This window comes from Engystomops pustulosus, chromosome 10 (assembly GCF_040894005.1).
Source record: "Engystomops pustulosus chromosome 10, aEngPut4.maternal, whole genome shotgun sequence".
In the NCBI taxonomy this organism is placed as follows: Eukaryota; Metazoa; Chordata; class Amphibia; order Anura; family Leptodactylidae; genus Engystomops; species Engystomops pustulosus.
In genome coordinates, this window is record NC_092420.1 from 83,844,448 (window position 1) to 83,858,641 (window position 14,194).

The window sequence follows — 14,194 nt, forward strand, 5'->3', positions numbered from 1 at the left end:
ATGACTCATCTCTGGCAATGCATGACTCTTCTCAGCTCATTTGCATAATAAATTGGAGGAAATTTTTTTTTATAGATAAATGGGTGAGATTTCACACAAATGAGGAATTTCTATTAAGGGTTTTTTTTTTAAACCTTACCTAAGGTTGTTTGTAGATTAGTCGGGTAAAATTATGTTTCTTTCATGACCCAGTGTGGTGGCATCATCCAGAAAATCTACTTTGAAGTGACATTTAAATTGGTTGTATAAAGTCCAGGAGGCGGAGAGTTTAAAACTGAAGTCAAGCTCTCTCTTCCTCAGAAAGCCTCTTCACTGTAATTGATGGTCCTGCATCCAGCGACATCACTAAATCTCAATCAAAGAGGATGAGGCGTTCAGAGCTCCCCACCTCGACTTCAGTGTTAAAGAGGACCTGTCACCCAAACGCCCCAGTGTTAGAGTGATAGCGTTACCGGAAGCGTTACAGTGTAATTGTCGGACAGCTCGCAAAGCTGTCCGACATATTCATGAGGGGGCGGAGTTGGGGCGTGGCTAGGGGCAGTGACTGACGCCTAGCGCGAGCGGGGCGGTCCGGGGAAGAGGCAGCGCCTCGGACCGCCCCCTTATGAATACATCGGACAGCTTACATGATTACATTGTTGTTGAGGGGTGAATGGTGAACTGTTTGTCTTCTCTGTGTGTTTGTAACTTTTCTTCTTTTTCTCCTCCTGCTGGCCAGCAAACCTTTGTCTCTGTCCACTATTGTTTCACCAGACAAACCAGTTCAGCAGTCACCACTCAGCATTACCTGATCTTACCTGTGTGTGCAAAACCTGAGCAGAGGGTGAGCTGGGGTTATATAGCTGCACCTGATTACTGCCAGGTGATGCTGAGCTGAAGCCATGTGGTTTATGTTTGCATTTCTAACTTTGGTTACTTTGTGTATATTGTAAACTCCCCATTATTTTTATATTGTGTATTATATTGTATTGTGGCATTGTGTATATTAAGTAAGAAATATATCTTTGTGTGATGTTTGTTGTTAAAGGTGCAACCCAGGGGTGTATCCCTTTAAAACTCAAGGGAAATAGTTGGGTATTTAATGACACCTGTGTGTACATGGATTGTCTTTAGGTCAGAGTGTCTGATCTGACCACAGGGGAGCTGCTTGTTCCAAGGTAGCTGCAATCTATCCCCTGAATTATCTGCATTTTTGTTCTGTACATTTTATTTTTGTGCAAATAAATGCAAGCCTTTTCTTTGGACCTGAAGCCTGAGTAAAGACTTATTTTTTTTTAACGGCCAGAAGACCCCACATCTCAACATATGGTGGCAGCAGTGGGATGGCTGTTTGTACTGGACTAAGTACAGTTTACTACTCAGCTGATGGCAGGACGTACCAGGAGGTTTATAACGACGCAGTCTGCTATACCACCGCAGCGCGCTAAAGCATCTGCACGTCCCAAACTGGCAGAAGGATCTCGCCAAAAGGCAAAAGCAGTTCCTGTATTGGAGATGGAGAGCACCCAGCCAGAGGTATGCAAACCTGTGATTCCAGAGGAGGGCGTTGCAGCTGGTACTGATCCACCAGTGAGTGCAACTGCTCCAAAAAGCATGGAGGAACTCCTTGTATGGTTGGTCCAGCGCCAAGAGTTAAGTGATCAACGTAGAAAAGAGGAGGAAAAATTCTACCGTGAAAAAGAGCAATGGAGGCGAGACAAGGAGGAGGAGCAACGCAGAATTGACATCAAGCAACAAGAGGTGGAAAGAGCAAGGAGAGATGAACAGTTTATCCAGGCACTACAAGCCATGCAGCAAAATCTTTCTCCTGCCACAAAATTAAAGCTGACCAAGCTAACAGAGACTGATGATATAGAGTCCTATCTAAAAGTATTTGAAAGAGTGGCTCAAGCAAACAAGTGGCCTGAAGATCAATGGGTCCTTCATTTAGTGCCATTCCTCACCAGCAAAGCACAGCAGGCATATAGCCAGATGAGGACTGATGACGCTGAAAATTATAAAAAAGTCAAAACTGCAATTTTAAGACGATACAACATACATACAGAAACATTTCGCCAAAAATTCCGGACCTACAGTTACCAAGATAAAGATGGACCTAGAGAGGCCTACACCCAGCTGAGTGAACTATGTTCCAAATGGATTCCCCCAGAGGGCAATACTGTCCAGCAAGTGTTGGAGACCATCATCCTTGAACAGTTTCTGGAGGTTCTTCCTACACCAATGCGAATATGGGTAAAGGAACATCAGCCTGATAGTGGTGAGCAAGCTGTGACACTCGCTGAAAATTATCTGCTTGCAAGGAAAGGACTGGTCCAGAAGTCAAGTGTGGTAAGACCTTCTTTCAATACTATCACTGATAAGCCAAAACATGAGACTGTAAAATCTAAAGGTCCGCATAAAGACCTTACTTGCTTTGCCTGTGGTAAAGCTGGACATTATGCTAAAGACTGTACCAATATAGCTAGCAAAAAAGTTAAAGGGTCTGCAGCAAATTGTGTTGGACATGTGAGAGACTATTTACAACCTGTTACTGTTAACTCCCAGACTGTGACTGCCCTGATTGATACTGGGAGCCAGCAGTCTCTGATAAGATCAGACTTGGTGGACTCTGCCAATACTACAGGTCATTTGTTCCTAACTTGTGTGCATGGTGATAAAAAGATGTACCCTAAAACTGTGATACCTATACAAATAGCTGATGTAGAAGTGTCTTTAGAAATGGGAATTGTCCCAAAATTGCCATATCCTGTGGTTTTGGGCCAAGACCTACCTGGTTTTTGTAGCATGATTAAAAGTGACAGTGTAACTTCTGCTGTGACCACAAGGTCTCAAGTTAAAAAGTTGTCTGATGCAGAATCTCTGGGTGACATATTTCCATTGCACGATGATGTTTTCCATGGTAGTGGCAAAGGTCACCTTTCTAGGAGAGAAATGCGCCTTTCTCGTGCGAAATGGCGGTCTGCGCATCCTCTCTTAGAAAAAGGATCCCTAAAGTCGGAAAATATGTCAGTTAAACAAAAACAAGATGGCACCCTTGCTTCAGCATTTTCTCAGGTTAAAAATGAAGGGGAACCCAAACAGTTTCCTATGTACACTTTAAAAAATGACCTCTTGTATAGGGTTTGTGAGCATCCAAAGACAAAAGAAAAAGTATGGCAACTTGTGGTTCCCTCTGAATACAGGGAGTCAATTCTGAAAGTAGCTCATAGTATACCACTATCTGGACACCTGGGTAGGAATAAAACACTGTCAAGGATACTAACTCGATTCTTTTGGCCTAAAGTACATGCAGATGTTGCCAGTTTTTGTGACTCTTGTCCTGAATGTCAGTATGTTTCCCCAGGTAACAAAAAATGTAAGCTAATCCCTGTACCTGTGGTTGATACTCCCTTTGAAAGAATAGCTCTGGATATAGTTGGTCCTCTTGAAAAAAGTAAAAAAGGTAACCAATATATTTTAGTTATAAGTGATTACATGACCCGCTATCCAGAGGCTATTCCCTTAAGAACTATCACCACAAAAAGAATTGCAGAGGAACTGATGAAGTTTTTCAGTCAGATGGGTATTCCTCACACAATTCTAACAGACCAAGGTTCAAATTTTCAGTCCAACTTAATGAAGCAAATCCATCAGCTTTTAGGAATCCAGGCAGTAAGAACTGCTCCCTATCATCCACAAACAGATGGCTTGGTGGAGCGCTTCAACCAGACGCTTAAAAGAATGCTTTGCAAGTTTGTGGAACAATATCCAAAACAATGGGATCAGTTGCTCCCATATGTTTTGTTTGCCTATAGAGGTTCCACAGGCATCCACTGGTTTTTCTCCCTTTGAGTTACTCTATGGTAGAAGACCAAGGGGACCACTGGATGTGATCAAAGAACACTGGGAAAACCCTAGCCCAGACCAAAAAACCTTAGTGGAGTATGTCATCTCAATGAGGGACAAACTTGCAGAGTTTGTGAAGGTCAATGTTACAGATGCACAGTCCCACATGAAACAATGGTATGATAAAAATGCCAAAGATAAATGTTTAATACCCGGGGATAAGGTTCTACTGTTACTGCCAACATCTGATAACAAATTGCTAGCAAGGTGGCAGGGACCCTTTGATGTCTTGCGTCAAACTGGTCCAGTAGATTATGAGATTTTTATGCCTGGCAGGGTTCAGGAAAAGAAAATCTTCCATGCCAATCTACTTAAAAAATGGGTTGATAGACCAAATGTGGCCTGTACAATTCTTTCAGAATGTCATCCAAATCTTCTTGATCAGGCTTATTCTATTCTGTCCCCCGTTAGTTCTCATGTCTCTGATATTCAGAGGGGAAGTGAACTTTCTGATGACCAGAATAAAGACTTAGACCATTTGTTGCAGAAGCATGAACACACCTTTGTCTCTACACCAGGTCACACCAAGTTAGTCCAACATGTGATTGACACTGGTGATGCCAAACCAATACGTCAGAAACCCTACAGGGTGCCTGAAAAACTGAAGCCTGTGATGGACATGGAAGTTCAAAACATGCTAAAATTAGGGGTCATTGAACCATCCTGCAGTCCTTGGTGCTCCCCCATTGTTGTTGTACCCAAGAAAAATGGGGACATTAGATTCTGTATTGATTTTAGAAAACTCAATCAGATCTCAAAATTTGACAGCTACCCTATGCCCCATATTGATGACCTAATAAGTAGCTTGGGAAAAGCCCAGTATATATCTACATTTGATCTGACTAAGGGCTATTGGCAGATACCACTTGAAGGTAATTCCCGTGAAAAAAACGCTTTTGCCACCCCACAGGGCTTGTTTCAGTTTACCTGTATGCCATTTGGCCTCCATAATGCCCCTGCTACATTCCAAAGGCTAATGGATACAGTAATCAGACCACACTCCTCATACTGTGCCTCTTACCTTGATGATGTCATTGTCTTTAGTTCTGATTGGAAGTCTCATCTTTTGCATCTGGAAAATGTCATCTCAGCCTTGGCTAAAGCTGGACTTACAATCAATCCAACAAAATGTACCATAGCTCAGAAAGAAACCTCTTATCTTGGATACATTGTAGGTGGTGGGAAAATTAAACCAGAAATTTCAAAAGTCACAGCTGTAAAGGATGCCCCAACTCCAAAAACAAAGAAGGAAGTGAGGTCATTTTTAGGGCTGGCTGGCTATTACCGCCGATTTATTCCAAATTTTTCTGATTTAGCCGCCCCTTTAAGTGATCTTACAAAGAAAACAAAAAAGAACCTTGTGGAATGGACACCTGAGTGTGAAAAAGCATTTAATACTTTAAAAGAGAAATTGTGTAGTGCACCTGTATTAAATAACTCGAATTTTACTCTGCCATTTCAAGTCCAGGTTGATGCCTCAGAAAGGGGTATCGGGGCTGTTCTCTGCCAAATGCAGGATGGAGAAGAACATCCAATTCTGTATATTAGCAGAAAACTGTTCCCCAGAGAACTAAACTATTCTACAATAGAAAAGGAATGTTTAGCCATAAAATGGGCCATAGAAAGTCTACGCTATTATCTATTGGGTAAAGAATTTGTGTTAATTTCTGACCATCATCCTTTATTTTGGTTGAATACAATGAAGGGTAACAATGCTCGTCTAACACGTTGGTACTTGGGCTTACAGCCTTACCGGTTCTTGGTACAGTACAAACCAGGGAGTCAGCATAAGAATGTCGATCACTTATCCCGATTTGGTACCCAAGTCCAAGAGAACTACTTTGTGGAAGGGCAAGCTTCCACTTAAGCGGGGAGGTATGTTGAGGGGTGAATGGTGAACTGTTTGTCTTCTCTGTGTGTTTGTAACTTTTCTTCTTTTTCTCCTCCTGCTGGCCAGCAAACCTTTGTCTCTGTCCACTATTGTTTCACCAGACAAACCAGTTCAGCAGTCACCACTCAGCATTACCTGATCTTACCTGTGTGTGCAAAACCTGAGCAGAGGGTGAGCTGGGGTTATATAGCTGCACCTGATTACTGCCAGGTGATGCTGAGCTGAAGCCATGTGGTTTATGTTTGCATTTCTAACTTTGGTTACTTTGTGTATATTGTAAACTCCCCATTATTTTTATATTGTGTATTATATTGTATTGTGGCATTGTGTATATTAAGTAAGAAATATATCTTTGTGTGATGTTTGTTGTTAAAGGTGCAACCCAGGGGTGTATCCCTTTAAAACTCAAGGGAAATAGTTGGGTATTTAATGACACCTGTGTGTACATGGATTGTCTTTAGGTCAGAGTGTCTGATCTGACCACAGGGGAGCTGCTTGTTCCAAGGTAGCTGCAATCTATCCCCTGAATTATCTGCATTTTTGTTCTGTACATTTTATTTTTGTGCAAATAAATGCAAGCCTTTTCTTTGGACCTGAAGCCTGAGTAAAGACTTATTTTTTTTTAACGGCCAGAAGACCCCACATCTCAACAATTGTACTCCGCCACAGTGTTTGATAGCGTTACCGGAGGTTTCTGGTAACGCTATCACTGTAACACTGCGGCGTTTGTTCAATTACTAGGAGCTGCTTACTTTAGTAAGCAGCTCCTGGTGCCGAAAATTGAGGTGTCAGGTCCTCTTTAAACTCTCTGCCTCCTTGACTTTATATATTCCATTTACATCTCACTACAAAGTTGATTTTCAGGATGATATCTCCGCACTGGGACGTGAAAGAAACAAAAACTAGAAAGTGTGACGCTGTTTGACAATATTCTTGTAGTAGTTTATTAGGCTAGTTGCTGATGACAGGTTCCCTTTAAAGGAAACCTGTCACCAGGAGACCCATTTTAGCACTCCCCCAGTCCCCACAGAGCATAGTACATACACTGACAAAGTGTTTTTGTATAAAAAATTGGTTTTACAGAAAAAAAGATATGTTATATTGTACCTTGCTGTGTGACTAGGCACTTGATAAATGAATAACTCCCCTCACTCGGGATTGGCTGTAGAGGAGCAGGGGGCGTTGCTAAGAAAGTGATGGGTGTTTTCATATATTTGAAAAGGACACATGGAGGAGCGGTTTACCAAGGGTGGGTGGGTGGGGGGAACTGCTCCTTTCCAGCGACTCCCAGTGGACAAGTGCCTATTCACACAGCAAGGTACAAAATAACATATCTTTTTTTTTATACAAAAACACTTTGGCAGTGTATGTACTATGCTCTGTGGGGACTGGTGATGTGCTAACAATGGGTCTCCTGGTGACAGGTTCCCTTTAATATGGATTTTGGGGTCCTCCATTAAGCGTTCATAAATCTTGTATGGTTTCTGTGAATTTTGCTGTGGTTGATGGTTGACTATTAAGAAAACACTACATTTCCGTAACTCATCAAAGGGTTGTCTTGTAGGAAAACTGAGATAGGCAAATATAAATAAAAGCAACGCAAATCAGTCTACACACAGTCCTATCAGTATCCATGCAAATTCACAAGCCACAAGCTGACATAAGGAAATGAGTGCCTGACGTTGTGAACCGCGCCTCGGCAAACAGCTCGGGAACAAGTAAAGCTGTTAGTATAAGTGTAAGGTATTGGTTGCAGTGTTGGGGCTGAGAATACACAGGCCCCTGACAACTGCAATGGTTCAGTGATATCAAAAACTACTACACGGAAACCATGTCTTATCACAGAAACCCACAAGTAAGACTCCCCCCTACCAGGAAAATAGAGATCCCCTTATACAATGCATTAAGCCCCCCTCTATCCAGTCTATCCAGCTCCTTGACTAGTGGAGCATTTTGGGAGTCCCAAAATTGTGATGTCCTCCTATAAGACATATGACCAGGGGCGTAACTTGAGGGTTCGCAGAGGTTGCAGTTGCACCAGGGCCCAAGACATTAAGGGGGCCCTTATGGTGTCACTTTCCCATATGAGAAGACTATTACTGTGAACCATACATTATAGTTGGGGGCTGGCACAGACTTTGCACTGGGGCCCATCAGCTTCTAGTTACGCCACTGCATTTGACTGCCCTAGCCCTTTATATAAAAGCCCTAGCCAAGCCAGAGTAGTGCCCATTGAATGAAAGCCTTCGGAAACCATCACCCATATGGGCGTCCGATAAAGAAGATCTTCCATTTAAACAATTTCATCCTTTCATACGCTCCACTGATTCCGGTGCAGATGGATTTATCTATCCCCCACCATTCCTGAGCAATCAGTGTTGTTAGTTTTGACTCCTTTTATACTGCATAGGGTATCAACTGTCAGATGGACAGTACCAGGATGTCAGCTCCAGCCCAGGTCCACCCACCTGTCCAAAGTAGGGAGGGGAGTGGACTAAAATGCCAGAAACACAGTCAAGACTGACACTTAGGCACATTTCAAGTAAATGACTGCAGTTTTATATGGAATTTAGGGCCTAATTTGGGACCTCTAAAAGCCCAATCATTGCCAGTGGTTGCCATTTCATTAAAGGGGTTGTCCGACAGCATAAAAAAACCTATTGTTGGTCGGGAGGGGGCTGGCTGGATCCTGCGAAGGTAAGTAAATGTTTAATTTTTTTTTAACCAGCCCCCTCCCGGCCACCATTAGGTTTTCTTATACTGTTGGACAACCCCAACATTCCAATTTAAGACATTTACGTCTTAAGAGATAGGTGCATATGGCGGCTATCTATCCAATTACTCTCTAGCTGACATCAGCAGAAGGATGGGAGTCCAGGCAGGCATACATCAATTGTGGCACAGGGTGGCGCAGGAAGCATGCTATAAGTTTCACTGGGATGTAAGTTAGCGACACAAGGGATTAATGAATTGGCGCACTGCCATAAATGGTCTAACCTACTGTATCTCCCCATTCATGAAGGTGAAATAGATCTCCGTAGAAAAGTTTTTTGCAGCTGTAAGTTTGCGCCAAAAATTGTGCAAGAAATATGTTGTAAACTAGAAGCGTTGGAAAAGTGTAGGATTCCCAAGCGGCACCAAAATTATGTGCCAAAAAAAAAAAGTTGTGAGCGTCAGAAAAGCACTGATATTGTGGCGCTGACACTTCCTAAAAAAGGCACAAATGGAGCAGCAAGGGTAAAAAAAGATCCAGTTTTTCGACTAAAGGGCAATAATAAATGCCCCCTAAAGAATCCTAACCTGGCGACAGGTGTGCATACCACACAATGGGGGGGTCTGAATCTATCAGCCATAGGTAACTTAGATGGGAATATCCCTTTAAAACAGGATAAGGATTTCACGCATGAGAAGAATTCCCAATCTCATGTTCTCTGAGATGGTCGCATTCAGATATTACTGAAACAAGATGCAAGAACATCATGGTACTCAGATCTCACAGTTCACGTCATCTACGGTAATAGCCTTCTAATGGGTTTCAGCCACTCAAGCGTTCTGTGCGGAGACTGGATGGAGGCTTTTAGGCCCAACTGGTAGCAAATCTCTGCATGTAATGGGCCCCAATGGGCTCCCTATTCCGACCAACATCTGATAGGGAGCTATTATGAACAATTAACTAGTGACTAACATACGGGGAAGTACTGGATCCATATGAGATAATCAACCCAAATCCATCTATTTAGATGTTGGAAAGAGACACCGATTTATACAAATCAATAGATCTGTCAATTTCAATACATTCACTATACTAGAGAGTACGGACATCAGACAGATTGATGAATAGTTTAGAATCAAAACTTCAGATTACAATTATGTAAATGTCCTGCTTGCTCGGAGATTAAGAATCTGCAAAATGCTATCCTTCACATTGACAGCTTTCACTTTAAGAACAGTCCTACTCAGCGACTCATTGCTGTCTCTGTATCTTGATTAAGAGAAACGTTTTGCGAGGGTCCATCATCCAGACTTATAACCCCAGAGCAAACAGGAATTATCTCCACGACATTTCAGGTTCTACTCATTTTATAGTTCTGCCCCTCATGCTCTATATGAGCATTTACATAAAGAAACCTTGAAGGGGTTATCCGGAGGTTGAAAAACATGACTGCTTTCTTAAAAAAAACAGCTCCACTCCTGACCATGGTTCGTGCCGGTACTACAAATCAGCTGCATAAAGATAAATGGAGCTTAGTTGCAGTACCAGCACAAACTATGGTCGTCTGTGTCGCTGTTTTTGAAGAAAGCAGCCATGTTTCTCAACTTCTGGAGAATCCCTTTAAAGGAAATCTACCACCAGGAACTAAGCACACTTACATGCTGGTGTATGCCCAAGCTTCTTATGCCCTGATTTTTCTATAAAAAAGGCTGTTAAAATTATGCAAATGAGCCCGAGGGGCTCTAGGCTCCATAGGTGTTAATAGAGTCTGGAGCCCAACAGGTTCATTTGCATAATTTTTAACGCCTTTTTTCTTAAAAACAAGGGCATGGAAAGAAAGTTTAAAGAAGAATGGATCCTGCCAGAGGGGGCGCATAGCAGTATGTCATTGTGCTTGGTTTACAATAGTATTAGATGTCTAACAATGGCTTAGAAGTTACAGCACATTGGGATATTCAATCAAGTCTGATCTTTAAGATCTAAGATGCACTGCCATACTGGCATGGACGTGGAAAAAGATAATACTGCTAAGGCTCCTTCTGACAAAGCCCTTAAAGGACATCTACCACCAGGATGAAAGACTGTATGCAAATGAGCATGAGGGGCTCCAGGCTCCATTAACACCTAGAGCCCCTCAGGCTAATTTGCATTCACTCCTTCATCCTGGTGGTAGATGCCCTTTAAAGCTGTGAGTGAACTTCTTAAAGGAAGTCTACCACATCCACCTAGAGTTATGGCACCATGTTGTAAATAGAAAGGCACTGTGATTTCCAACACAACTTCAATATCTCTATCCACTATGCCATTTTCGGGACATTCCCTGTTCATTCCATATGCTAATGAGGAAGTCTCTGCACCCAGGTTGTGTCCTCAGAACCCTCAGCACTGCTATTCCTCTACAATTTACTTACCTCTTCTTCCGTTGTTGCCCTGTGCTTCTCATCAGACAAATCTTCTGCATCTCAAAAGCGGAGGATAGTGGTCGAGACGAAAAAAAGCAATGCTCCAGGTGCTGAGGACATGCCCAGTTGCACCAACTGACTCATTAGCATATGGATAAAAATGGGAATTTCTCAGAAACTATATAACGGATCAATATGATAAAATTATGTTGGCATTCACAGTGAATTTTTTTTAGAACATGCTGCCAGGAGACTAGAATACTTGATGAGGTGGATACTCCCAGAGTCCTGTTCTGTTACTGATCACAAGGTTCTTTCTCTAGTGACTCATAGTATAGTGTGTCCAGCATGGAGCCCACATCTACAGAGACAAGGTTGCAAACTTTATAAAAAGTTTTTTATTTTTTAAATCATTGCTACATTGTACTATTTGTATGAGATGTCCACAGCCCTGGGACTTTCTAGGTGTGAACATTTTGGAGCCTCCAGGTACAGTATACATGAGGGTCATCATTATTCCCAGACAATGTACATAGACCAGAAACATATCTCCAGGCAATGACTGTCTTTCACTTGAGACTTAGAGATTCCTACTATTGAAAATCCACTTGATTCTCATAACTCACAGTATATAGTACAAGCTCTGGCCTCAACAAACCTTAATCTTAAAGGATTTCTCTGTTTTCTATAAAAGGCATCATACAGGCTTAAAAAAACATTTATTTTTTTTAATTTCACCATCAACAGCGCCACACTTTTATCACAGGTGTTTTCTGGTATTGCAGCTCAGCTCCAACAAATAGGGTCATTCCTGAGCTGTAATGCAACATGTAACCTGTGGACAGATGGGGCGCTATATATAAAGAACAGCAAGTTTTCTGTCACCCTATACAACCCCTTTAATTATTAATAGTTATTCTTTAATCCGCTAATAAAGAAGCAGACACAGTATCCTATGTCTCTATAACGTGGAGATAGGTGTGTGCCGGTAGAAACACACCACGCCTATACTTATATCATTTTCAGGGCTAGAATGGCAGCACGTTGGGTGTTAGGTTATCAAATGTAGTTAACGAAAAGCAGAGGACCCCTTTAATCATTAGAAGTGGCGCAACTTGAAGCTGATGGGTCACAATGCAAAATCTGTACCAGGCACCCACTATAATGTTTGGTGTATACTAGTGTACACATTTGGAAAAGTGACACATTAGGGGCCCCCTTAGCCTCTTGGGCCCAGTTGCGACCACACACTTTGCACCCCTAGAGTTACGCTCCTGTTCATTAGACATTACCCTAGTCTTGGTTATACAGTGACATCTATCACCTCGGCAAGACGTACACAAGATATATGTAATATTCAATATGGAAATCTACCACCAGGATAAAGAATTGTAAACCAAGCACACTGACATACTAGTGAGTGCCCCGTCTGGCAGGTTCAGCTTTTCTTATAGCTTCTTAGGACCTTGTTTTTACAATAAAAAGGTTTCACAAATTTTGCAAATGAGCCTCCGGGGCTCCAGACTCTATAGATGTCAATGGAGCTTGAAGCCCCGAAGGCTCATCTACATAATTTTTAAAACCTCCTTTTCTTAAAAACAAAGGCATACAAAGCTACAAGAAGAGCAACTGCTGCCAGAGTGGGCACACTCCAGTATGTCAATGTGCTTGGTTTACAATCCTTCATCCTGGAGGTAGATTTCCTTTAAGGCTGAAGGGGAACACCAGCCATGAGGCGAATTGAGCCTCTGGCCTCAGGCAAGATGGGGTGAAGCATCCCTGATATCTGCAGTTATCCGCTGTAAAGTAGGACCTGACACTTACAAATAATGTTTCTTTACTACTGATCTTAACAAGGGTGTGAAAAGCTGCATGAAGAACACACTTACTATAAAAATAATGGCGCGCCATGCTATAGTCCGCCTCAGGCGGCAGAGACGTTAGGTTCACCCCTTTGTGGCCGCAATGCCACCTTCAGCTATGGTTGGCGATAACAACACATTTAATCATTTGACTCCAAATCAGAGATTGTAACGAAAAATCTTATAGCCCAAATTCTATGGGTATACCTGTAAACCTGCAAAGTCACATGACTCGCTGCCCAAAAGTGGTATCAGGAGCCCTGAGTCACTGCATGGCGCCAATGCCAAGTCCATTGGATATTAACAAAGGAAACATAGAATGTGGAGTAAATGCTGCACTAATATGATACAATATTACGCAGAATGTTACAAAATCCATATCCAGCAGTGCTACACCCCAGCTGGAGCCCCCATCCAGTGCTGTGCAGTGATTGGGACATGTATCTGCTGCAGAGAGCTCCAGTGTCAGGATGCTGCCATGCTGATTCATGCTCCATCCATCCCTGGGAGGATAGTGGGGAGCAGGGTACTTACTTGCAGGCTCTGCACAGAGGAGGGTAGGTGTCCCTGCTGCTGCTGGGGGGCTCCCTCTGCCCCTGCTCGCTCCGGACACTGGAGGTTACTGCAAAGCGAGACCGTACCACTGCCGCCCGGGAGAGGGGGCGATAAGATGGAGATGTGACCGGACGGGAACCACCGGGGTGCACACGGGTTATTCGACCGTGACGATAGATCCTTATAAATGCTCATGGAAATATTCTGTTGAACCGTCAGTGTGTTCGTGATCTGTAAAAGAAGCCACCCCTATTCCATTATGGTAAATGGTACCGTCTGTGAGTCACAGCTTGGAACGCAAACACTGGTCCTAAGCAACAGAGAGATGATGGGGGAGTCACCTGTGTGATGTCACTGTACAGGTGTTACCAGGGGGAGGGGTGTCACCTGTGTGATGTCACTGTACAGGTGTTACCAGGGGGAGGGGAGTCACCTGTGTGATGTCACTGTACAGGTGTTACCAGGGGGAGGGGGGGTCACCTGTGTGATGTCACTGTACAGGTATTACCAGGGGGAGGGGTGTCACCTGTGTGATGTCACTGTACAGGTGTTACCAGGGGGAGGGGGGTCACCTGTGTGATGTCACTGTACAGGTGTTACCAGAGGGAGGGGGAGTCACCTGTGTGATGTCACTGTACAGGTGTTACCAGGGGGAGGGGGGGTCACCTGTGTGATGTCACTGTACAGGTGTTACCAGAGGGAGGGGGAGTCACCTGTGTGATGTCACTGTACAGGTGTTACCAGGGGGAGAGGGTGTCACCTGTGTGATGTCACTGTACAGGTGTTACCAGAGGGAGGGGGAGTCACCTGTGTGATGTCACTGTACAGGTGTTACCAGGGGGAGGGGGGGTCACCTGTGTGATGTCACTGTACAGGTGTTACCAGA

General features: G+C 43.3%; 2 protein-coding genes across 9 annotated transcripts in view; one reads left to right on the forward strand and one right to left on the reverse strand.

Moving 5' to 3' along the window:
• TTLL7 (tubulin tyrosine ligase like 7) overlaps positions 1-13,613 on the reverse strand; it is a 174,080-nt gene extending 160,467 nt beyond the window's left edge. For 4 of the 8 annotated variants that reach the window (XM_072127480.1, XM_072127479.1, XM_072127478.1 and 1 more), the window contains exon 1: positions 13,288-13,348. Coding sequence is in view for 4 of the 8 variants with exons in the window: in XM_072127476.1 (XP_071983577.1) it covers positions 13,288-13,503 (216 nt within the window). In the remaining 4 variants the exon portion in view is untranslated. Of the gene's footprint in view, positions 1-13,287 lie in introns of all 8 variants that reach the window. The other 4 variants (XM_072127476.1, XM_072127473.1, XM_072127475.1 and 1 more) reach the window with 2 other exon arrangements.
• Positions 1,052-3,831, forward strand: LOC140104611 (uncharacterized). The gene has a single exon (XM_072128230.1). It carries the CDS (start codon positions 1,366-1,368, stop codon positions 3,829-3,831), a length of 2,466 nt encoding a protein of 821 aa, XP_071984331.1. The 5' UTR covers positions 1,052-1,365.
• Positions 13,614-14,194: the final 581 nt, after the last annotated feature.

What these genes read in the sequence shown, in the direction of transcription:
- LOC140104611 (XM_072128230.1), top strand. Translation starts at nt 1,366, where the DNA reads ATGGCAGGACGTACCAGGAGGTTTATAACGACGCAGTCTGCTATACCA.